Source organism: Rhamphochromis sp. 'chilingali' (genome assembly GCF_963969265.1).
Source record: "Rhamphochromis sp. 'chilingali' genome assembly, chromosome: 13".
Lineage (NCBI taxonomy): Eukaryota > Metazoa > Chordata > Actinopteri > Cichliformes > Cichlidae > Rhamphochromis > Rhamphochromis sp. 'chilingali'.
This window is the reverse complement of record NC_137940.1, coordinates 34689575-34715833: the sequence shown is the minus strand read 5'-3', so window position 1 is coordinate 34715833 and position 26259 is coordinate 34689575. Positions and strand designations below refer to the sequence as shown.

Genomic DNA, 26259 nt, shown 5'->3' with positions numbered 1-26259 from the left:
TGATCTCAAACCTTAACTCATAATATACCAAAGACAAAATAATCAACTTCCGGTGGTGTTTGAAATAAGATAAATGTGAGCTTTGTTGAAAAGGTTGAGCACTGCAAGGGTCGGGGAAAATAGTTGAAAAACAAACAAATTAACAAAAAACATGCTTGTCTGTAAACTTGTGGAACAGTCAGAACAGGAGAAAAATCTATATGCTAGTATTATAGTAAAACTTGGATTTCTTATTTATCAGTGAAAAATGTAAAGCAGCACCATCTCTGTAAAATCTGAACACCTGGTCTGGTCAAGTTCTTAGAGGCTGAAAAGCACTCAACAGATTCTTTAAAGACAAAAAAAGACATTTAGAATTAAGTTTATTAAAAAAAAAAAAGTCCTTATTAAATCTCTGGTCCAGCCTTCAATGAGTGATCCACACTTTGTGTCAAGATTGGCTGTGTGGCAGGCAGGCAAGCAGGAGTGGTGGACTCAAAATGCAGGACTCAGACACGGAAGTTAAACTTAAGCGCAGCTTTATTGCTGGGAAAAACCTCGTATTAACTAAACTCACCAAAAGACCAACAAAAGTCTGAACACAGGACGGAAACACTGGAAAAGAAATACTAAACTGGCGCAGGTGCTTAAACACAGAAGCAGAACACACAGCTAGCTGAGGGTACGAGGCGACAGGGAACGCAGGAAAACACAGGGCTTATATACACAGGGGAGTAATCGGGGAATGGAAAACAGGAGGGAGACACAGCTGGGAGGGTTTGGGCTAACGAGACACGGGGAGCTAGACACACTGAGATGAGGCACAACCTTTCACAATAAAACGGGAAACAGGAAACAGACACTGAACTGAACTTATACTAAACGAGAGACACAACCTAAGAACTAATCCCTCACAAAGAATAACTGAAACATAGAATAATACTAATAAACAAAGCATGACAAAAGGATCAGAATACAAACCATAATACAAAGGAATATAAGAACTGAAAATGCTGGGTCAAAATGACCCAGGACCGTGACACTTTGCAAATTTGCCTCAGACCCAAACGCTACACAGCAAGTGGATAACTCAGTTGATCAAAATCACACTATAAACCCTGCACAGCCAAAAAGCCACAATCATGAATACCACAGCAAACTGGGACAACTGCAATTCTTGGAAGTCAGAACCATTCCTTATGGGGATGGGATGTAATTAGCCAGGAATTGCTAAATTTATGAGCTTCTGGGCTCATGCTGCAGCCTGTTTTACAAAAAACAAATGGCCTTATGAGATAACAAATGATTAAGAGATTAAACATACAATCATTAGAATAACTTGGTGACAGGTCTGTTGACAGGACTCCTCCACCCCTATGTGTGGGGTCTAAACACAGAAACAAATCCTAAAAAATGGTCTATCCTGGCAAGGAAAATGAAAACTACTGCTGCACAGGCAGAATCACTCACAGGTAAACATCCATTCACTAACTCCCAGTCCCTCACTAAGTAAAGGAAGCACCCAGCCTCTCCTCCATGCGCAGGAACAGCTGGTAACACTAAAAGCTGTGAACATTTCCCACCGCTTGCACCTCCTTATGGTTCCATCAGCTGGTATTGGTCTAGAAATGCTTGCCATACAGTATCACTCCTGTGCAGGAAGGCTAACATCAGCAGAAAACAAGAAGAAATTAATTATATTGAAAAACTGAAGCAGTAAATGACTTCACATCAAACAGTCCGAGTGGGACCCTGTGGCGGCCCAATTCTGCCCCCGGACCGCATGTTGGACACCGTTTCCCTTAAAAAAAAAAAACAAAAAAAAAAAACCGTCGCAGCTGGGCTTTTATTTTGATAGCTGTTTGCGCGTGTGGTGTTTTACCGCTGTCGCTGTTGCGGACTTGACGCTAGTCTGTCCAGCTGAGCTGTTTATCCTCCAGGAAAGTGAGTCTGGGTAAGTGACGACACTTCCCCCTCTCTCCTCAGATCCAGAACTTTTTTCCCTTCTTCTCTCTTCGTTTCTGGACGCTGGGAAGTGAAGTTTTTTCCTCTTTTTTTCAGTTAAAAAACTAAACTCCAACATGTCGCCACCGTCTCGCCGGCTTCAGACGAAGCCAGTGATTACCTGCCTGAAGACTTTCCTCATATCCTACAGCCTGATTTTCTGGGTGAGTCGCCGGACTTGCAAAAGGGAAGGGGAGTAGGGGGCTACAGGCTAACGAAGGAGCAACAATGGGCTCCGAGCAGCGGCTTTGCCAACGAGGCTCACGACACGGTTTCTTGAAATCACTGCACAAGTTAAATTTTCTGAAAAAAATGTCCACGAGTCAGAGTAGAGATAGTTTTATGTCGACGGTAATAACCACTTGTGGAAAAAAATCCACCCAGTGTTCGCCTTTATTACCCCTGGAAGTTGCCGTTAGCCGTTAAAGTACACTAATAAAGTCACTAATGCACTTCTCAAACCTCAGTGTCACATTTTATTTTGTTTGTTTTTGTTTTTTTAACGGATATTTAATAAAGTAAATACATTACATCTTATGTCTGACTGAAACTTAATTAAACTTAATGTTTAATTAACTACGAGGAAATTAATATTGTGACCCGATCCCAGGTGACTTGTGGAAGGCTTTTAATTTGACTGCATTCCTCCCGTTTCTCCGTTAAACTGTTAAAATTGTTGACCTTGTGCCACATTACTGCTAAACATTCGGGATGCATTCATATATCTGCTTTGAGACCATTTTTTCTTGTGAGATAACATATCGTGACTTGTGTAAACTAGAGCCAGACAAAGTGTGGGACAAGGCACCTGGTCGCCTGTATAATCGGCTATAGTGGTTATTTTGCTCATTTACCAGTCCATCAGTAGAACTAGCAAACATTTTGGGCAGTAGTCGATGCCATTAGATGTATGTTGTTGGTTTACTTTGTTTTTGTTGCCACACTCTCATCACAGTGTCCTTTGGCCTTTAGCCAGTGTAAAATTGGTGTTACACAGCAGATTGACCGTCATCACTCTGTGATCAGTTACCTTTGTTACACCCCTTGGCAGATAAATCAGTACACTGCTATTAATGTCTGATAAAAGAGTCTTGCAGTAACTCTGGGGAATAAAAACTCTCAGTTTGTGTTGCTGTTAACCTGTGCTGCCATATAGTGATCATCTCATCCTAGCATTTCATCTCATCTAGTTCTCAGTTTTTTGTTCCCCTTTTCTTTTTAATGCACAGCTGTTGTTCAAAACCTCTGCATACTTCTCAGATTAGAGGATTTGATGTACGGCTTCAACTAGTAATTTTTCTTCCACACAGTTTGCTGAAACTGTTATTTTTTTTATGAGTAGATGATTAATGGTTTTGTCTGAAAATGTCAGAGATAATTTGATGATTGCAGCTCAGTTTCATATCATGATAAGATGACATTTCATTGAAGCTGGGTTTTTATATACACGTGCAACAAGAATACTACATGAGATGATTTATGGAATAAAACCCAGATTGGAGTGCAGAATAACTCTTCAGATTTCTTGTTTACTCTAAACAAAACTGTTTAAAGCTCCACAGTTAATCATTTAATTTTGTACATAGATTATTTCATTTGATCTAGTGCTAATTTGCAGCTGTGGTTGGATGGTTTTCCTTAGGGAAGTACAAATGTTTAGAAGAAAAATGCAGTTTTTCATTTTTATTAATGAATTTATTTTTGGCTAGTTTATTTTGGGCCCCCCTTTTTTTTTTTTTTTTCTTTTTTTTTTTTTTGGTGGGGCTAGTGAAAAAGTGCATTGGGCAACTTGTTGCCACTTCCTCTTTTTGTACCAGTGACTGTGTTTCCACCAGCCACTTCCCCTTTGAAGCAAACTTTTAAAGATGGTGATGTTTTTAGCTTCTCCAATCCAAGCCGGTTTGTTTTACACCGTGACAGCGAAGCTGAATTAGTAAGTGTTTAATTAAAGATGTGCGTGTGCAAACTGCAACCTTAGACTCTCAGATATTTGGTTAAACTTTGCTGTAGGCTCACAGCAGTCAGCGTGTCTCCAGCAACAATAACAGCAGGGATGAGCCTACAGGGGCTCAAAGCTTACTTGTTTGTTTTTTTTGTTTGTTTGTTTTTGACTAGTGGTATATAAATTAACTGACTTTTGTGGGCCAATTTAAAAAAATAAATAAATAAAAGGGCACAAAAGTCTGATATAGTGGCCTACAGAGGATCAACTATTCTGTTTACAATGCCTCATTTTAATATAATGACCCAACTTTCAGTTAACACACTGTCTGAAGAGTTAATCAGCCAAAACAGATCAAATTGATCTTCAGTGTCTTTCCTGCATTAGAAACATGTTGGCAACTCCAAATGACAATGTAATCTGATCATAATTAAGAACATTTAAATTAGAGCTGGGCGATAGAACGATAACGATATGTATCGCGATATAACTTTTACTCGATAGAGAAATTAAGCTATCGCGATAGACCTCGCCGCTCTTGTCGTCTTAAAAAAAAAAAAAAAGGTCAGCCGATCCAAATTCAGTAGCGCAGAGCCGAACCAATCACAGCCGCAGCGTCACGTCGCGTGACTTGTTACGTACAGCACAAGTGCCAAGCCGCACGTGTGTTTGTTTGGGAAGCAGCCAGCGGGTAATGGAGGAAATGAGTGTGCCGACTAGAAAAATCAACCGAGCGTGACCGAAGAGAAAACAGATGATGGTTCCAATGCCGGAGAGATTGTCGAACGGAAGAGCCATAGAAGTTCCGTAGTGTGAAGGTATTTCGGCTATTTCAAGTCTGACAAAAAACAGAGTAGCGTGCACTGTAAATTGTGCCGAAAGCAAGTCTGGAAATACAATAAACTGGTGCATGCGTCACACTGTGCGCCACGTTATTGTTTCGGTGAAATGAATTTCTACAATACTGTTACTGTTAATTCTACTCTCTGCAGTGTTTAAATGCTTACATATACACACAGTTACTGTCCGTCCACACATACGACTCGGTTCTGCTTCTATGCCCCAGCTTTGTTTACTTTTTCCCACCGAGGCTTCTAGACTTCTGATTGGCCAACATTTCTGCACGGTTAGGAATCTAGCGCCACCTGCTGCTTTGGCATGTTCATAGCAGCGTTTTCCTTCATTTCTGCCTTTATGTGTGGACGAGATTATTTTTTAAAACGAAAACGGAAAATCTCCGTTTTCAAAAATACCCGTGTACGTGTGGACGTAGCCTCAGTCTCTGACTGGAAGCGCTAATTCGTCATTCGGCTTTTGTCAGACTAAAGTAACTGTTAAAACTGTTTGAAAAGCTCAGCTATACAACAAGGAGAGATTGAGAATTTCCTTTTAGTTCTCAGTTTATTTGATATTGACAAAAGTTAGTCAGTTTTGTCTGTTCTTCTGTAAAACAAACTAAGATTTATTTTTAGAATTAATATTTTGTTTCTAAGTGGAATTGACAATTTAGTCTGTTTCATTTGTTCTATTTTGAAACTTAAACGCTTTAGCGGCTGCCTTTTGTGTAGTTTGCAATATTTGCCTTTATTTATCTGAAAAAGTCTCATGTTCCTTAAGTACATCTACCCTGTTGAACTTATTATGGGAAATAAATATTTAAAAACAAGCTGCTGATAATTTCACATTTTACTTGTGAGCAACGGCACATTTAAATCTTACAAATATAGTTATTTGGCTTATATCGTGATAGATATCGTTATCGCCTGAAATGGAAAAAAACATATCGTGATATGAAAAAATCTCATATCACCCAGCTCTAATTTAAATAGGGGTTTCATAAACTTATGCATAAAATATTTTTTTTACTAATCAGATTGCCAGAAGTTACAGCAAAATGCACTGTTTATCAGCAGGGGGGGTGATGACGTTGATCAAAAGTGGTTTTACTTTGATTTCCTGACTCAGGTTAAAACGTGTTTATCAGGAACAAGTAAATGCAACTACTTAATGTTGTTGCTTTAACTATACACAGGCTTATTTTGAAGTAGGAAAAACCCTGATCTAATTTGCACATTTTTAAAAAGCAGAGCAATTATCACCTGTTATCATCTTCAGGTAATATATCAGTGAAACCCTGCTTCCCTTTGTTATTTACAGGAGTAAAAAAACTGAATATACCTTCAAATTAGAGCTTGTGGTTTAAATTTCTGCAGTTGGGAAATAACATGTTTTATTATTTTCACAGTTTAATAACCAAAAATAAACGCAACAGTAATTTCTTGTTGCCGGACCCATTTACGCTTAAATCACGTTTCTTCACAAAACGAAACAAACAAACACAAGCTTGTCTGTGGAGGAAAACAGATGCTTACAGTTGTTCTCAGTGTTAGTCTTTGCTCTGAGCAAACAGCCCTGTGAGGCTCCTGCTTCTGCTAACACAGAGTTCAGGGCTGTGCTTTTATCTGACAATTTATTGCTGCTGCCTGGCTGAGCCGATGCCTCCCCTCAGGCTAATGACTTGTGTGGGGGAGCGTTAAAGGAAAAGCTGCTGAGATTGAGATTAAATCACAGACTGAGGCTCGAATCCCAGGCGTGTTCTTACTAAAACACGCGAGGCGGGTAGATGAATAATCCACAGCATATTAAGCGTGTATTGTGAACGGAAAGGCTGTATCCTGTTTGCCTCAGATACAATCTACCCCCTGCCTCATCTACATTTGCTCCCCTGAGATCAGTGCAGATTTAATAAAGGAAGTCGCTAAGGGAAATTGTGTTTTCTCTGGATGCAGACCGACACGGTTCTCAAGTAAAAGTGAGATTCAAGGTAGATCACCAGTCTGTCAGAGTACATACACATGCAGAATAATAGATTTAAAATGTTTTTAAGTGTCTATAATTACCAAAAAATGGTTTTATTATCATATGTGACAAAAAAGAGATCTTTATATTTTGGAAGCTGAAGTCAGTAGATATTTCCCCCCCGGTGATCCACAGATAAATTAATTAGCTTTCTCTTTCTTTAATTAAGCTGCTCATTGTTTATGATTTTCCCTAGAGCTACATAATAAATTGAAATGAAATGATTGTGTTCCTGAATGCTAACCACACTCTTAAGTAACTGGTTGGGCTTGACCCGTATCAGTCACAGGTCCTAAAAGCCTTCCTTGCGTTTCTCTGTTGATCTTTGATTCTTGAGCTGACTCGCTCTTCTGTTGTCTCCAGGTCACAGGCGTGATCCTGCTGGCCGTTGGCGTGTGGGGGAAGGTAAGCTTGGAGACCTATTTCTCCCTGGCTGCTGAGGAGAGCACCAACGCGCCATATGTCCTCATCGGGACCGGAGCCATCATCGTTATCTTCGGACTGTTCGGCTGCTTCGCCACATGCCGTGGCAGCCCATGGATGCTCAAACTGGTCGGTGAAAGAGCAGTAGGAAACATTCCCAGTCTCAGAAATAACCTTGCATGACTGTTTTTTGTCTTTTGTGTTTCTCAGTATGCCATGTTTTTGACCTTGGTCTTCCTGGCTGAGCTCGTGGCTGGAGTTTCAGGCTTCATCTTCAGGCATGAGGTGAGGAAATGGAAATATTTTTTGACATGAGGTGGGTTAAACTTACAGTTGGTACGCTTGAATCAAAATGAAACTGTAACATGACACTGAGGGAATGTTTGTCATTTATTTTCATGGGTGAAAGTTTCTTGAAACAGGTTAAAACAAGTTCAACATCACAAACGGTGAAGTCGTGCAATCACATGAGCGTGTGCAGCGTCTGCAGCGAAAAGATGAATACCACTATTGTGATACCCGTTATCTCTGTCAGGTTTCAGCTAGCACAACTCAAAGTCAACCCCTCTGTTATGTATGTGACGCCTTTATTTTGAACTCATCAGATCAAAGCCACACTGGACAACGGCTATAAAAACGCAGTGATAAAGTACAACGGCACGGAGAGCAAGAATCCAGTGGACACCATCCAGAGGAATGTAAGTGGGAGATTTTCCATCACCCTAGTGGCGTTGCATTTATCTGACTTTATGTTTCTCTGTACACACCAGAGGGCTCTTGTTTATATGAACATTTTAAAGGTCAACTCAACACTGAACGCACAGGAGCACTCTCCTTGAACCATGTTGCTCTCATCACTGTCTTCTCAAAGGGTGAATCCACAACATAGCTTTGTTTTCTTTTCTTTTTTTTGTTGTGACTCTTTGCTTTTAGTTGCACTGCTGCGGGGTGTATAATTACACAGACTGGAACAATACAAAGTACTTTCAAGAGAAAGGCATCCCGGTCAGCTGCTGTAAAGACAGCGATAACTGCTCACCAGAAACACTGAAGGATCTTGCCAAGGCTGAGAATGTGGTGTACACAACGGTGAGTTTGGAACAAGCAGTTCATCTCAAAGATGGTCAGCTGTATTTGTAAAAGGTTTTGGTTCAATATAACTTTGTTTAATTCTGAGGGGTTTTTTTTTTCCTGTTGTGAAGGGCTGCTTTGTGCTGGTAAGCACCACAATGGAGAACAACCTGGGAATAATTGCTGGGATTTCTTTTGGAATTGCCTTCTTTCAGGTATGTCTAATATTCTGTTATATGGAAACCGTTTGTGGCTACAAACCAAAGAAAAGCTGAACAATTGAAGCCGGATGTAGGAACCAATTAGTATTGTTTTTCTTGAAGTAATAACCAACCTATGTTAATTCAGTTAAATGTGATTTATGTAGTGCCAATTCACAGCGGTCACCCCAAGCCACTTTATATTATAACGTGAAGACCCTAAAATGTTAGAGAGAGAGCCCAACAACCAAATTATCCTATGAGCAAGGACTTGGTGACTGTGGGAAGAAAGAACGCCCAGCGCAACCACAGAGGCGCGAGGACAGAACACAAACTGTGGGAGAGTAGACAAAAGTTTGTGACGTGCAGTATTGGCATGTAAACACGTCAGGATTGAAAAGAGGAGTGGAGAAAAATCCTCACTGTATTAATGTGACTATGGGAATGTTTCAGGCTCACCTGATCCTGCTTTAACAAAAAGGAATGTTTTAAGCCTAAGGAATCGCAGCAAGTAATAAGTATAAGAAAAGGTTTTTCATCGTCACTTTGAGACAGGATGTTTCTACTCTCTGTTCTATTAATGAAAAAGCTCAGTTTTCACCACGTTAGGATGAAAATAAAAGGACGGGCAGATCAGCTGGAGGGTTTGTCTTGAATTTTTTTTTTTTTTTTTTTTGCTGTGACCCACCTCTACTAACCAACAAACAGGAACACAGCAGGAAATGATTTCCAACAGTGAGAGAAAATCTAGTTGAAATGTGGCAACATAAGCTTGTTTGTGTGATGTGTTCTCCAGCTGTTCTCAAGACTGCACCAAGGGGGACGTAGCATGGAGACCTAGAGCAGAGCCACAGCGGCTGTGCATCTTGGCTCTGATTCAGCAGTTATTCCCCTCATACAGTCTACATTCTGATATCAGACTCAAGTTTATTGAGCCACGTTGCCCAGTGTGCATTGCTAAAATCACTTGTACAGTGGGGCAAAAAAGTATTTAGTCAGCCACCGATTGTGCAAGTTCCCCCACCTAAAATGATGACAGAGGTCAGTAATTTGCACCAGAGGTACACTTCAACTGTGAGAGACAGAATGTGAAAAAAAAAAAATCCATGAATCCACATGGTAGGATTTGTAAAGAATTTATTCGTAAATCAGGGTGGAAAATAAGTATTTGGTCAATAACAAAAATACAACTCAATACTTTGTAACATAACCTTTGTTGGCAATAACAGAGGTCAAACGTTTACTATAGGTCTTTACCAGGTTTGCACACACAGTAGCTGGTATTTTGGCCCATTCCTCCATGCAGATCTTCGAGAGCAGTGATGTTTTGGGGCTGTCGCCGAGCAACACGGACTTTCAACTCCCGCCACAGATTTTCTATGGGGTTGAGGTCTGGAGACTGGCTAGGCCACTCCAGGACTTTCAAATGCTTCTTACGGAGCCACTCCTTTGTTGCCCGGGCGGTGTGTTTTGGATCATTGTCATGTTGGAAGACCCAGCCTCGTTTCATCTTCAAAGTTCTCACTGATGGAAGGAGGTTTTGGCTCAAAATCTCACGATACATGGCCCCATTCATTCTGTCCTTAACACGGATCAGTCGTCCTGTCCCCTTGGCAGAAAAACAGCCCCATAGCATGATGTTTCCACCCCCATGCTTCACAGTAGGTATGGTGTTCTTGGGATGCAACTCAGTATTCTTCTTCCTCCAAACACGACGAGTTGAGTTTATACCAAAAAGTTCTACTTTGGTTTCATCTGACCACATGACATTCTCCCAATCCTCTGCTGTATCATCCATGTGCTCTCTGGCAAACTTCAGACGGGCCTGGACATGCACTGGCTTCAGCAGCGGAACACGTCTGGCACTGCGGGATTTGATTCCCTGCCGTTGTAGTGTGTTACTGATGGTGACCTTTGTTACTTTGGTCCCAGCTCTCTGCAGGTCATTCACCAGGTCCCCCCGTGTGGTTCTGGGATCTTTGCTCACCGTTCTCATGATCATTTTGACCCCACGGGATGAGATCTTGCGTGGAGCCCCAGATCGAGGGAGATTATCAGTGGTCTTGTATGTCTTCCATTTTCTGATGATTGCTCCCACAGTTGATTTTTTCACACCAAGCTGCTTGCCTATTGTAGATTCACTCTTCCCAGTCTGGTGCAGGTCTACAATACTTTTCCTGGTGTCCTTCGAAAGCTCTTTGGTCTTGGCCATGGCGGAGTTTGGAGTCTGACTGTTTGAGGCTGTGGACAGGTGTCTTTTATACAGATGATGAGTTCAAACAGGTGCCATTCATACAGGTAACGAGTGGGGGACAGAAAAGCTTCTTACAGAAGACGTTACAGGTCTGTGAGAGCCAGAGATTTTCCTTGTTTGAGGTGACCAAATACTTATTTTCCACCCTGATTTACAAATAAATTCTTTACAAATCCTACCATGTGGATTCATGGATTTTTTTTTTTTCACATTCTGTCTCTCACAGTTGAAGTGTACCTCTGGTGCAAATTACTGACCTCTGTCATCATTTTAAGTGGGGGAACTTGCACAATCGGTGGCTGACTAAATACTTTTTTGCCCCACTGTAGGTCATTTTTGCACAAAGCAGCAACATGCCGCTCCAAAGGTGGCCACTTGAGACAAGCCCCGAAATCAAGCCAGTCACCATAGTCTCCCGTGAATCGATATTTAAAGCATTTATAAAGCCATAAAATTTGGGAATTACCCCAAATTCTTTTCATACCTCCACTTAATAATCATCTTTCACAGATGCTATATTATCGACTGGTTCTTTGTCATGCTGAAGTTTTTGTATACTTCTTTTCCACCATTGTAGCACAGGTGTGGAGAAGGATCTTCCTAGTTCTTTCAGAGTGACTCACAGTGTAGTTAATGTTTACAGTTACTTGTAGCCTGTCTGAGCATTAGTGTGGCTGCTCCATGCAAAGCTCTGACTTAGAGTAAGTGAAGGTTATAAGTGGAAAACTGTGCAACTTGTGGTTCTGCGGTATAGCCACAGTTTTCCAGTCATACGAGAAGTCAAGTCACTTTTATTTAAGTAGACTTGACCCAAGTGCTTTCCAGTTAAGACAAATGTAAAATCTTTCCAAGTCTCCAGAAACCAACACAAAACCTGAGTAAACAAACAACATTGCTACAGTAATGGTGAAAGTCATTTAAATACCCAGTTTAAACAGCCCCTAAATCAAATGGGTCACTATAATCACCCATGTTTTAAATTTATTTCAAACATGAGCCATAAGGAAAGAATAGTTAGAAAACATGTTTAAATTACCGTAACATTGTCTGATTATTCATCTAGTAATTTTTTTTTGTCACTGACCTTGGTTGTCGGGGCAGGAGTCTAAGCATAGACACCCAGACATCTTCTCCAGCTCCTCACAGAAGTGTTCTCAAACCAGCTGAGAGACAGTATCTGTCAAACATGTCCTGGGTCTGCCCCCTGGCCTCCTCCCAATTGAAAGTGCTTGAAACACCTCACATAGGAGGCGTCCCAGGAGGCATTTCTAATTCCTGTCTCTTATATCCACGATGCCCACAGCTCGTGGACATTAGTGAGAGCAGGAACGCAGATCGACGGGTAACTGAACAGCTTTGCTTTTACATTCAGCTCTCTTCTCCTCAGCAGATCAGTACAGCTGCCACGTTATCCAGCATCCATCCACACAAAAATATCAAAACCCAGGAATTAACAAAGTATAAGAAAGAGAATCATTTAAACGTTGACTTAAAAAAAAAACTAAAAATGGGACAAAAGAACAGAATAATTTAATGCAGATGTCATGCGTCTTGCTAATGAATACAAGATGTAAGTAAATCTGTGAAAACACAAAAAAGGAAGTAATTGTTGCTTGTTTTTGTTTTTTTGGTTATGTTTTGTTTTTTAAGTAATTTAAGGTTTCAGGAAGCCATAGAAAAATTTTTTTCAGATGTCAGTTTGGGCCACAGATTGAAATTTGTGTACTGTGGTTTCAGCTCATTGGGATGTTCCTGGCCTGCTGCTTGTCTCGATACATCACCAACAACCAGTATGAGATGGTCTAACAGTCACCTGCCACAGGTATGTCTTTTATGAGGGAGTTATCATAACAGCAAGTCATACAGATTGTTCTGAGGAGGATTTGTAACGGTCTTTCTGCTTCTATTTGCAGGTCACTGATGAGCCGGTCCTGGTGCGAACTGAGTTGGGATTTTAATATTTTGTCTTTGTGTTTCTTATCATGTAATTTTAGAGATGGAAGACACTCACCGCTTTTTCTTTTATTCAATCTCACCAATGCACAAGGGAATCATGTCTGCGGAGCATCAAAAAGGGAGAATACTCGGAACTTGGTGTGACCAAAGATAAAACATTTCACAGGTCATTTGTTATTCTGGGAGTAAATTAGGGAAATTACATTTAGTGTTTATGTTGTGTATTAGTGTCACTTTTTTATTTGAGTTAATTTGACAGCAACATTTTCATTTCTTGTTTCACAGTTGCCTTGTGTTATAATTTTTTCGCTAGTAGTCTGTAGCTGAGCAGATGAAATGTAGACAATAATAAGCTGTTAATGTTAAACGTCTGTATCTTTATGTGTGAAGCCTTTATAAGCCCTAGAAATGGACAGGTCACCTTCCTGAAATCAAGTACAAATGATTTATAGGAGCTGTGTGGGAAAGCCAGCCCTACCAATTATGTGTGCCAACTACACCTGACTTCTTACCACAGTTTTCAGTGTTAGTGTTATTCTTGTGTGGATGCATGTGAAATACTTGAAAATAAAAGATGAAATCCAGTGTCTCTGACAGTGTGCGTTCTTAGCAACTGTCTGTACAGCTGTTTGCTCACAAAAAAAGAAAGAAACACAAATATTCTGGCAGCAGGTGATTTTTGGCAGACAAACATGCCCTGGATATTTGGGGCCTTTAGAAGAATGCTAATAAACTTCAAGATATGAAAGCATCTCTGTTTTTCAGTGGAAGACAACTTTATGGATTTAAATAGCATGTTTGATGTGCGATTAAAGTAACTGCACATAAAAATACAAAATACTAAAAATGCCTGAATGATCAAATAAGAATTTACCATCCACTTTGTCAAGATTCCCTTTTTTTTTTTCCCCCCCCATAATGCACTCGAATTGCATCTGTAACGTAAAGACCTGTCACACAGTTACACTATTAAACTACACACTAAAAACACAGTGCGGCCTTGAACTTTCATCCATGGCTGTGGCTGACAGCCAGGAAAACCAGACTCCCCTTCATTACCTAACTTCTATAATTTGCAGGGGTGAAGTTAAAGGGTGAACACCACATTGTTCTTCACTTCTACCACTCAGCATAGTAAAAGATGTAAACGGCTGTAACAAGGCTACACGCTGTCAGCTCGATCACCTCGTTGTTGAATCTCGTGCTTCACTGCAGCTGTTGTATTTTCTCTGGCTAGTCGTTTCTCCTGATGTGTATGAAGGTGGTAGGTCTTTGCACAATGGTTTGATATTTCATTCAAATAAACCTTTTTTCGTTCTAAAAAGCCTTGGGGGAAAAAATTATTATTGTGGCCAAAGAATAAAAGCACAACCTACGTCTCTTTAATTTCAGGTTTAACTGTTTGCACAGCAAACGAAACAGTCACTGGGTGTAGCTGACATGATGTGCATGTGCAGGAGGTATAACCACCAGTTATACCTCTGTGCTTTGGTAATATGCCGTTGTTGACAAAATAAATATCAACACAGTCTATGCTGATTGAACTCTAAACTTCTACAAAGGCCTGAGAGATGTTGCTCATTTGCAGTTTGTTAAATAAAGTTTCCTTAGACTTGGTGCGTAGTGCTGTTAATCCTACAGCGTCACTGAGTTAGATGAGCAGTAGTGGAATGTAACTTAGTACATTTAAACTGTGTTTCTGAACTCTGATACTTGACACTGCTTGTTTTATGTTTTCTGGTGCTCGCTTGCTACAACTTGCTTAATTGCATCATTTAATACTTGCATGAACTCATGTTAACTTACAGGATATGAGCACATAAATATTTTATGGGAGAAAAGAATGTGTTTGGGTATTTGGGCCCCATTCCTTCAACAAGGAGAGTGAATTTGAAGACAGTAAGTGTTTCATGAAGTTCCAGAGAATAGTTATCAATGATAGGCACACTCGGACACACGGAACCATACAATCACACATTAAATGCTTCTAAGAAAATTTAGTTGATGTTCATTAAAATAAAAATGAGCATATGTAGAAAACTGTGACATTTTAGTGCCCTTATAGCGCTTTATTGCCCTGAGGTAACCAGTTTCTGGTGGGGTCAAATTTGATTTGCATGATGTTTGACGCAAGGACACAGACCATTTCTGTAGCTTTGCCTCTGTACACCAACACATTAGACTGTAAATAAATAATTGAATTCATGCTGATGAATACAAGCAGCCTTCTATAAATATGTATAAGCTTTGGCTATTGCTCACAGCTTAGACACAGGCAACTTGTGCCATGCTTTTCAAAGCACTGACTGCTGGTTTTACTCAGGAAAATTGCAGGTGAAACTAATCCAATAATGCAGGGATGTCAAACTCATTTTACATGACGCACCAAATGCAGCTCCACTTTGATCCTTAGTGTGGCAAATGAATGAAACTCTGCCCTTTGTCAGTGTAAAGAAGTTTCAACTTCACATTTAATCCCTTAGATATCTTAATATAAGAAAAATTTGTGCAATTTCAACAGTTTTTCTACAAGATAAAGAAATGCTGCTGTAGTAAATAAAAAAAGTCCGCCAGCATGACTCTTTGGGCTTAAATTGGAAGAAATAAGTGTGTAAATTCACAGTAAATTATCCTGTAATTATAAAACAGAAAATTGTTATTTTACAGAAAATGTCCTTTTTTGTTTGGATCTTTTTTTCTTCTTTTACTGTGGACCTAAACAAAACAGAAATGTCTACTTTTCTGTGATTTTATTGTTTATTTATTAATTAAATTAACTGCTGCACTAAGATTGGCATCGAGGGAGATCTTTATCAGTGGGGAAAGCTGTAAAACTCGTGAAAATACAGCTAAAAGCCTGAAATTTATGCCAGACTTTTAGGGACACCCGTGACACAGTGGATGCTCCACCTGGTGACACGTGCTGCTCCTGGGGTCATGTGTCGTTTGGATGAGTGTATTGCATCAGCGAGGACGCTTCAGTTGAACCGACACAACTTAACCGCCAGGCGGCAGTGCTGTGCAAGATATATACAAACCAATAAAGGACGGAGAGTGAGCGTGTGTGGGGGGATGGGGGGGGATCACACTATGCTTAGTTGAATCTTAAACCATCTATGAGTTCAACTCTTGACAAACCCGACGTGCAAAGAGCTGCACGGAGACTTACATCAGTGTTGCCTTCAGGGGACAAGCGGCCCGGAAAAGATGAGCAGTAAACAGGGTGCAGCTAATCGCAGGCGAGCCCAGAACAAACATGTTTGAGTGGCTGCTGCCAGATCTCATTTCATTGGTCAATTTTGGATCAGACGCTGCAGAAGCCCCGCCTGCAGTTGTCATGCAGCCCAACTGGCTCTGCAGTAAAACCCAAAGAGGCCGGACTTTCAGTCCTTCCTACCGCCCAACCCGGCTGCTGGGTATAAAAACAGCGCTTATCTGTCAGTCAGCTGAAGAAATTTTTATTTTTCTTCCCAGCGGGTGCTGTACGCTGCCTGAGAAAACTTGAGTTAACCAACCAGGACACCAGGCAAGCTTTCCCTCAGGTTTCCAGGTCAGTCTTGTACTCAGTGCCTCTCTAACTGAAGGGATGTTTGAATTTCAGCAGCAGGAAATCGAGGTCATAGTGATGCGCTTCGGGCATGATGGTATAGATTGGAAGCATACGGAAGTCTTATTCATCTGTTTTCTATTAGAGATGTCAGCTCGCGGTGTCGGTCCCCTGCAGCCAGGCTTTAGTCCGGCGTGCTGCAGGTGTTTTATTGTCCGTGCTGATTATGTAAAGCTGTCTCAGAGGGATTTGCCCTTGCTGTGCTGCATTTCTGCAGAGTCTGCTCAATCTCCCTGCACCTTTCCTGCATCCTAATCATCCCTCCCTTCATCTTGCAGATCACCAGCCAAACAGCTCTGCCTTTAAAGATCCACCCGTCTGCGCTACACTGTAACCTTACAGCCTTCAAAATGATGCAGATCAGCAGCGACTCCGTCGGCAACAAGCACTCCCTCATTAACGTCATGCACCGCTTCATAGCGGCCACCAACAACATGGACGAGACCATCATGGTGCCGAGCCTGCTGCGAGACATGCCGCTGGACGAGCAGCAGGCTAACAACAACAACGAACCGCCGTGCAGCAACAAGCAGAGGGACATGTACGAGCATTACCTGCTGCTCAAGTCCATAAAGAACGACATGGAGTGGGGCCTGCTGAAGAGGGAGGTGAGCAGCGGTGCCAGCTTCCTAGAGATGGCGGTGAAGCAGGAAGAGCAGCAGGCGGTGAAGGGAGACATACACGTGGATGACAACGCTGACCTGCAGCATCAGTTTCATTATCACCTCAGAGGACTGTTTGGCGTGCTGTCCAAGCTGACCATGCAGGCAGACCACCTCACCAACAGGTACAAGAGGGAAATTGGAGGAGGAAACTTCATGAGATAGAAGTAACTGCATCTGTTTTCCTCGCCCTTTTCTCCTCAAACTGACTTGAAATAGTGAGGTGTTTTGTGATGGGTCAGATCTCTTCCAAAACTCTCAGATGGACGGTAAACTGACCAGGGCAACCACTCCTGGCTTCTCCTGCTACTGAATAACACTCAAACTTCAATCCTGCTCCTCCGCCCCCTCCCATCAAATGAATAAAATAAATAAATAAACCAGTGATCCCTGCGCATGTCGTCAGCCTGCCTCTTCTGGAGAGGCTGGCATGTTCGTGCTTGGTGGAGGTTTACTGAATCAAGTCCTGATGAAGCACAGCTCTGATTTTAGGCAGAACGTTTTCCCTCACGTGATCTGCATTTCAAATTTACATGAATTTCAAGTTGAAGTGAATAAAGTTTCTGCCCATAGGAGATATTGAATGCTGGCTATTCTGTCCCTCCTTGTAAAAATGGTCATTTTATTAAAGCTGAGCTGAAGGGTTCCTGCCTGCAGAGGTTTTAAAGCGTTCCACTCAATGCTACAACAAGGTGTGCCTTGACTTTTTGTACCATACCATGTTCAATTCCTTCCCACATTGTCACTGTAAGTTGTTCATTATATAGCTTAAATGTTTGTCTATGGAAACTTAATTTGAAAATCCAATTTTATATTGATGCAATAAAATGGAAATAAACATGAAGCTAATAATGTTTGTCTTGTCTGTCATTAGTAACAGGAAGGATGTTCAGACTCTCTCAAGTAGCCTGCCTATAAATAGATGTTTACCTCAATCTCTGCTCAGATGTAAACTAGTCTCTGATGTGACATTCCTGGCGAAAGATGATACTTTAGCTAAACTTCTGAGGGGAAACCCTTAAAACGTATAGATGTTGGTCCGGCCTGTGCAATGTTAATATTTTAACATGAGTATGCGGATGTTGCATACTAGAAGGGTTTTAGCTGGGCGTGGCAATTTTGGCACTAAATGAGTAAGCAGTGCTGGGATCTCAACACCATTTAATCTTGTATCTGATGCAACTTGCCTGGAGTCTGTTTTAAGCACTTCAGTATATCATCTAAAGTACATGGGCACAAGTTTATATTTTTTTAAAAGTGTAATTGGACTCTTACCTCAATGCATATTCAGGCCAAGTTGCTTAAATCTTAAACTAGGCAATTAAATCCTTAAAGTTGACTTGGCTGAAATCAAAATGCCAACAATCGGTTTCAGAATGTTAAACCCTAAACTTTCCCATCAGAACTGAATAATCCTGAAACAAAGTTCAAATCTCACACTGTACAAATGGTAGCTGCAAGAGGACAAGTGGCAGTAAAGCAAACTGAGCCATCACGGTTGATAAGACTTTATTTGGGTGAGACAAATTTGATAAATAATAAAACAGCAAATGGTGACAGAGAACATGGTCTGAACCTCAAGTAGTTTTGGAAGATTTGCTTCATCACATTTAGTTGATCTAAATGTTAAGTTGCTCCAACCAGAAGCCCATCCATCCATCAATCCATCCATCGCTGAGTAAAGCCCTCCCCTTAGCAACAGCTCCACCAAGAGCAGCCAATCCAGTTGCAGAGACTCCCTCCCCCTCCCTCTTTTCTCTCTCAAAGGCACAGCAGTGATTAAGAGATTGTAATGTGGTGAGGGCCATCCAGGAAGCAGTGGGTCCAACACACTGGCGCTCCTCTGGCGAGCAGCAGCGAGGACGCTGGGGTCAGGGAGTTTGCATGGAAAGTGCTGTGGCGAGAGGCTGCAGTTCTCCTCTGTCTCCTCTCACAATGGGCCTCACAGATGGCTGCGAATCAAAATGGCTGTGCTGGTCAGTGTGCCTCAGCCCACTCAGATAAACTGGGTTAACCCAACTGGTGACAGCTGGCCACATGGGGAATTAAAAAAAAAGAAATGCAACCTTTACACTGATCTAATTTATAACTAAGAAATAAATCCATGGGCATGTTTGCCTGTCTGTTCATTTATTTTTATTCTATTTCTAACTTTGCTTTAATTTGATGCTTGTAAAAATCCACTGTACACACCATCAAATGATTAGAGATTAGCTTTTAATATAATGGAGTTCTTAGCTGGTACACAGTAAACAGCTGGTGGAGACCGAAAACTGAGCTTTAAGAGTAGATATTGGAATTACAATGTCCAGTTATATACAGTTAGGTCCATAATTTGTTGGACAAAGACACAGTTTTCATAGTTTTACCTTTGTAACCCAAATCTGGAGGTTTTGCAAATGTTTTGAATTAACTGTTCAGGAGTTATTGCACAGCACTCCATTTTTAGAGGCTCAAAATTAATTGGACAAACTAATATATTAAATATGAGGACTGGTTTTAATTCTTGGATGAAAATCATTTGCAGACAATGACTACCCAATGTTTGAAATCCATGGACATGACCAATTGCTGTGCTTCCTCCATTGAGGTGCTCCTTTTCCTCTGCCCGGCTTCAGTTGTTGCTTGAATTTGGGTCTCTCGGCATTCACTTTTGTATTTAATGACTGAAAAGCTGTTCTACTGGCCTCAGATCAGGTGAGTGACTTAACTATTGAGTATTATCCCAGTTCTTTAATTGAAAAATTCCTGTTTTGCTCCGTGTGCTCCTGTGGTGGTGAACAGTAGCACCAACAAATTGGTGTCTTTTGCCTGGCAACAAATTAGTGATCTAACTGTGCAAACACAGCTACAGTAATGTTGCTCTGTGCCCATGCAGACTTCTGAATGTCTATATAAGCAAATGTTTGCTCAGAAGTTTGCTTGTTTTAACAGCTTTGCATGTGGCTACAAAACAAGTGTTGCAGGTTTACACTATGCCGGCCACTTGGTTATGGTGTTCCATGTATGCCCTGCCTGCTAGCATCTTGCACCCTGCGGTTATGTGCAGGATTGTCTCAGGGGCATCTTTACACAGCCTGCACCTGGGGTCTTGCATCGTGTGGTAGACCCCAGCCTCTATGGATCTTGTCTTCAGAGCTTGTTCCTGTGCTGTCTTTGAGTCCAGCTCTGTCCAGCCACTGGTACATTGAAGATATTTATATTTAACCCACCCTCCATCATCCATCCTTTTAACCATTTATCTACTTATCCTGTTGTGGACAAGAGGCAGGGTACATCCTGGACATCACAGATTTTTCAGATTTTAAGGATTTAGCTTGTGAAATATTTTAATCTCTTAGGTAGGAGCAGGTCTTAAGTAACCTCTGACACCAGGGAAACTATCTTTTAGCACTCAAACTGTCTGAAACATATTCTATTTTAAAAAATCAAGGGTTTACTACACTAAATTATTTGTTTAGTCAGACATTTCTTCCTGTAAACTAGTGAAATCCTTGTAATGTTGTTTTCCAGCCAAACAAATCTCCAATGGTCTGAACCATGACACTGATATTCTGTAATACAGCTCGGACTGCAAAAGTCTCCCAGGTCACGTTAATGTCTTGAGAAACCCGAGAGCAAATGGTTGTGACCGCTGAGTACACTGCAGATTTCAAGATGCTCCACAGCGGTGATGAGGAAGTGCTGTTTCACCAGGCGGTGACACTTTATGCTTCACTGGCTGGGTTATATTTCAAATGTTAGATGGCTCTTTGTGTTATATAATCCGTTTTAATTCATCATAGTTGTGTCTATAAAAAGGAACCCCAGTGTAAATGTTCTTCAGATATCTGATATTTTTGGCACAGGTGGGGTGTTCCAACGTGTTTTTGGCAACGTGACCGGCAGACCTAGGGACATGGCAGTCATTTGGTGTTGAAAGGACTGCTTGGATGGCAGATCTCTGCCCAGCTCCGCTTGCCAGCATGAGGCTGCGTGACTGGAGACGTGGCAGCGGCTGCTGTCACTTCTCCCAGGAGCAATTTCTATTGCTCAACAGCTGTAAAACTCCAGTCTGACGCGAATAAAGAGCCAGACAGAGCAGGTCAATTTAACCTCACACAGGCACAGGAGCACCAATGATCACAAATATAGCCTTAGATCTGCTCTTACAGTACCATTATATACAATATCTCCCTGGCGCACCTACAACATGTTTGCTCTTATCACTTCCTTACCTGCATGTTGACGTTTTTATGGTGACAACATTGCTCCCTGAGCAAACACCTTAGCACATTCACTGTAATGTTTGCTTTAATAGGCCAGCACGTTTCAAAACCTCTGAGTTCTCACCAAGGAAGCATTTATTTAAGTCAAAGAAAAGGCCTCACACAGGCTCTCACCTTTCTATCAATGGTGGAAGAAACATTGTGATTTGCTCAAAAAGAACCCACGCTGTAGTTTTATTCTTCATGGGGTTTTTTTGTAATATATATGCAACTCTATTTTTAATTTTGCAATATGACCCACAGCATGCAGCTTCAAATGAACATAAAATAAAATAAAAGGCTGTAAAAATACGAGATGCAGATATGAAAATAAGTACGAGGTATCAAAGTATAAATATGAATCACACAAAATATCTTCACAATACAAGTATATTTACAATTATTACAAGCTTTTGAACCCCAAGTTAATCACACATCATTACTTTGAGTGCTCAGTAAGATTAGAAAAAGCACAATATAAATGCAATTATGTCACCAGGAGAAACTAACGAGAGGTTAAAAGCAGTGTTACCAGCATCTACAAATACTCTGCCGTTCAGGTTTGAACTTGGGTAGAGGTACAAAAAGTACAGAAAGTAAAAGTGTTCATCAGACAGCAGAAGGTGCGAGATTACTGCCGCTGAGACTTCAAGCTGAAATCAGTGTATTTATTGTTCCAGCAGGTTATAGGTTAACCTGCATCACGCCAGCTGATCTTGCACGTAACCCTGCAATAAAAAGGCAATCTCGGCGGCTATATCTACTGTCAGCATGTGACCCACGTCACAAACCTCGCTAAGATATCCACGAGGACATATTTTAACTCTGAGTTTAAAACATCAATGATAAATAAATGTGTGAAAAAGTGTTCAAATTAAAATTAAAGTGCGTATGCTGCACCTTAACTCAGGTGCTTGAGTCATTGAGACTACATTTGAAGAAGCCCTCCAGCATGTTTGCAGCTGGTCCCAAAGGTAACAGTTGCTTGTTATCCAAACAAGTTGGCTGTTGTTGATGCGATGCGGTTGTATGTTGCCTGCATGCAGCAGAATTACGGTTGCTAGGCATTGCCCTGACGTAAAATCGTCTCATGTGAAGCCCGCGTCGAGACCTACAATGCTCTGCCTTGTGCTGCAGAGATAATGTGAACCGGCACGTTCACTGATGTCATTAACATTTCTGCGTGTGCGACTTCTGCCTGACTGCACAAGAGGAGCGTGGTCGGAGAAAACATCCACGAGGGGGGAAAGCGGGCATCTCTAAAAAGTAACATTGTTCATAACTCACGACAGCGCTCTTGATCAAGTTTGCACGATGTTGAGCAAAAAGGAAGTTACCACAGTCGCAGTCGGTCAGTCATTCAAGGAGGTTTGCATGAAAGTGCAGCTTTGGAACCAGGCCACAGTCAACACTGTAACCACAGAACTGATTAAAAAACGTGACTTCTGTTGTTTACCTTTATGTTATCTTTGAACTGTTGTTAATTAGGATATCAGTGTTTTAATGTCTGAATATATTCACCTTCAGTTAATGGCTACGGCTTGTAGGCTCAAGACTATTTTCAGTTATATATTAGGCCCTGGTGCATTCAGGGACATTATTACTGGTTACACTGTTTGTTCAGCATCATGAATTTATGTCAAATGGAGACATCGGAGTTCCTCTGTAGTTGTTTTTTGTTGTTTGAAGACATTTTGTGTAACTTTGTGATCATTTTTCTGTGTTTTTGTGGATATGTGTGGCTGTTTTGTGTGTCATGGAAATCATTTTATGTCTATAGTTATAATACGTATTTTTTTATTGTCATTTCACTTCTCTTTGTTGTTGTTTTTTTCATGTATCTTTAAAGTTATGTGTTGCTTTGTGGTTGCTCTATGTCACTTTAAGACATTTTGTGTCCCTATGTGGTTCTGTGTAACTTTGTTGCATATTTGTGTCTTATTTGTAGTCATTTTTGCGTAACCCTGCGGTTGTTTTTTCTCTTTGTGTTCCTTTTTTTTTAAATAAAGTCATCATTTCACGATATTTTTTTTCTTTTTGTGGTCACTTTACATATTTTTTGAAGCTTTTTTCACATTTTTTCTGGCTGTAAAGTCAAAGTTGAAGTTTGTCGTTGTTTTCTGTAACTTTATGGTAGATTTGTTTGTCTGTTAAAAGGTTTTGTCTAACTTTGAAGTTATTTTGTGTCATGTGAAGTGGTTTTGCGTTTGTGGGTTTTTTGGGGGGTCTCTTTGTGGTCATTTTTGGTGTTTTTTATTTTGTAAAGTCATTTTGTTGGTTGTGGTTGTTTTGTGTTTTTTGTGGGGATTTTTGTCTGTATAAAATCCTTTTCTGGTCTTTTTTGTGTAACTTTATGGGAGCCTTGTGTGTCCTTGAATAAGCTTTGAGTCACTTTTGTGGTTTTGTTTAATTTTGTGGTCAATTTCTTTAACTTTGTGGACGCTTTGTGTCTCTTTGAAGCCTTTTTGCTTTACTTTGGAGTCGTTTTGTATCTTTGAGGTCAGTTTTTGTGTCTGTGAACCTAGTGTGTCTTTTTGTGTCATACTGTGTGAATAACTTACAGAAATACTGGTTTTAGCAGTCTGTTCACGCAGACGTTTGGTCCAGAGACCTTTGGCCTAAACCCAAAAGCCCTGTTTAACAATCCATGCACAATGCTATCAAGACAGTTCTGGGAGAGGGTCACTGGGGACACGCTCTGATCCCAGTCCACACTAAATGAGATGAATTCAGTAAAATGGTGCTTTCACAGCCATCAGGTAACAAGATGGGTTAGGCAGGTTTACATTAGAAATGTATGGAGCCAAATGTACAAAACATGGCCACAAAATGGCAAATTGATGGTGTGATGCTCAAAAAGAGACGGGATGTGGGAACGCTGGAGCTGAAGCTTGTAGCCAGAGGCCTGAGGTGAAATAAGGACAGAGGACTGAGGATGGTGGCAGGCAGAGAGTTAGGGGAAGTGTGAATGGTAGACGGAAAGCTCACACTGATGAACCACAGAGCATGTTTATGACTCACATACACAAAAACAAAACAAGGCAAAAAGAGGACCACAAGATTCACAAGGAGGAGATGTGAAGTGTGTAAGACATTACAAACATTAACCACAGCTCTCTGATTTGTCAGCATGGGGAAGCAGCTGTGACGTTGGGAACACCATGTTCTTTAGGCGGAGGCTTACAGAAGTACCATCCACTTCCTGTTTTTTTCTTCAGCTGCATCGAAACCCTTGCGGTTGATCTGGTTAGATGCGTTTGCCGATTTGTAGGGCAAAATATCAACCTTTGTGTTGTTTGGGTTACGAACGCTGCTGCTGCTGGTGAAACTGACACACGAAGTGAAAATTCCTTAGAGCAGGTTAAAGATTGTTTTAGTTTTACTCGGAATACAGCTCTCATGGTGCTGCACTACTAAACCACATAGTAGACGCCACTCTGCCTTTTATCACTGATTCCCACAACATGATTAGTATGTGCCAGCCCTGCACAGAACACACTGGGAAGGATCGTATGAGGTTACATAAGAGCCAAGTGGGTGGGTGTCGAGTCCAGCTGGAGCAGCTTACAGCCTGACACAGAGTGTCTCTGTGAGTGAACAATCCCCTCCACCCGGCCGTGTCTGCTGCTCATACACGCTTATTACTCTGTCGCTTTATATGCTGCTTATGTAGGTCAATACAGGCTTCTGTCGTGCATATATGCATGTAATATCAGAAAACGTTTGCCAGCTTCCGTGTATCAGGCAGGTTTTAAGATGCTCTGGATGCTGTAGTAAGCTTCCTGTGATAGAATCAGACTGCGATATCAGTCAGATATCACAAACCACAGAAGCATAATCAGCAGAAATGTACTTAAGCATTTAAAAATAAAGCATTCGCTGGGCAAAATGTCCCTGTTTGTCTGTTCTGCATGAGACGTTTTATTCTGTGCAGCTATCAGATAAATGTAGAGAACTAAGTAAAAAGCAAAAAGTTCAGTATGTGCTTGTTTCAATGTGGTCAAGTAGAAGTGAAGAGAAGAAATGGAAAAACTACAGTGGGAAGGCTTTTTCCAGCTTTTTTCCGGTGCTCTGTTAAACAAAGAGTAGCTGAATGGATGGCTTAGCTTTGTACAAAAGGAGTTGAATGAGTGGGAAAAGAACTCCTCCTTACGCCCTTGAGTGTTTTACTTTGAAAGTCTTTGTATGCTTTCTGTAGATGATAAAGGTTTAACCATCAAGTGACTAAGCTAGGTCATTCATGATTCACATAAAGAGTCATATACTATTTTCATTTTGTGATTGCAAATATACTGCACCTTGCATTTTTTTTAAATTAATTAATTTCACAGGAATAAACTCAGTGGTGTGGAAAGGATCATGGAAAGCTGTATGACCCTTGAAATATTAATAACATTTTCCATTACACTGTCATGTTTTATTGTGAAATATGGCTAGAGTACATGTCAGGGTAACATGCTGTTGTAGAAACTTTGAGGGGGACCCAAAATGCCCCAAAACACTTCAGTTGACAGAATCAGGTTAACCTGTTTTCCATAACAATGATTGAAAAGCAGAATTATTTCCCATTAGGTGTGAAAAAGACAAAGAAGTATTCCTCTGTCATTTTAGTCTCTTTAGTTACTAAATTAAATATATAAAATATAAAATATATAAAAGAGACAGTTACAGTAAATACAGCTGAGGAGTACAGTTTAGTCAGTCATAAAGGGCAGCGATAAGATTAAAGCTGCCACTTTATCCACCAATCAGAACTGCTCCAAGTCTAATCAGTTAATCAGAACGATCAGTATTTTAATAAATGTTACAGACTCTCATAGTGTGTGAGTCTCTAAACTGACCACCTAATGACTCCTGAGCAAAGCTGCACTAAAGCAGTATTCAACAGTTTAAACGTTTTAGCTTCAACTTTGGCTATGCACTCAAAAAACTGGACTTTGTGCTGCAATGTAGAAAATAGAGGCAGTTAACCTCTTAACCTCCATCAGGACATCACTGCCCTGTTTACAAATGCAGGACTTGTGGTACCAGGTCTGCGGTTGTCTGTATATACAT

At 40.9% G+C, this 26259-nt stretch overlaps 2 protein-coding genes across 2 annotated transcripts; both read left to right on the top strand.

The window, feature by feature from the left end:
• The first annotated feature begins 1933 nt into the window (after window positions 1-1933).
• On the top strand, window positions 1934-13272 carry tspan6 (tetraspanin 6). Its single transcript, XM_080901776.1, has 8 exons — window positions 1934-2147; window positions 7148-7336; window positions 7418-7492; window positions 7813-7905; window positions 8141-8296; window positions 8410-8493; window positions 12470-12554; window positions 12646-13272. Exons 1-7 carry the CDS (start codon window positions 2061-2063, stop codon window positions 12536-12538), a joined length of 753 nt encoding a protein of 250 aa, XP_080757902.1. The 5' UTR covers window positions 1934-2060; the 3' UTR covers window positions 12539-12554; window positions 12646-13272.
• A 2804-nt stretch (window positions 13273-16076) lies between these two features.
• mid1ip1l (MID1 interacting protein 1, like) lies at window positions 16077-17813 on the top strand. Its single transcript, XM_080901798.1, has 2 exons — window positions 16077-16238; window positions 16574-17813. The coding sequence occupies exon 2, from the start codon at window positions 16646-16648 to the stop codon at window positions 17120-17122; it is 477 nt and encodes a 158-aa protein (XP_080757924.1). The 5' UTR covers window positions 16077-16238; window positions 16574-16645; the 3' UTR covers window positions 17123-17813.
• Window positions 17814-26259: the final 8446 nt, after the last annotated feature.

Excerpts from the sequence above, each read along its gene's own strand:
- tspan6 (XM_080901776.1), top strand. The coding sequence starts at position 2,061 with ATGTCGCCACCGTCTCGCCGGCTTCAGACGAAGCCAGTGATTACCTGC. Across the intron at positions 2,148-7,147 it reads CCTACAGCCTGATTTTCTGG|GTCACAGGCGTGATCCTGCT; the intron begins GTGAGTCGCCGG and ends TGTTGTCTCCAG. Across the intron at positions 7,337-7,417 it reads GCCCATGGATGCTCAAACTG|TATGCCATGTTTTTGACCTT; the intron begins GTCGGTGAAAGA and ends TGTGTTTCTCAG.
- mid1ip1l (XM_080901798.1), top strand. The coding sequence starts at position 16,646 with ATGATGCAGATCAGCAGCGACTCCGTCGGCAACAAGCACTCCCTCATT.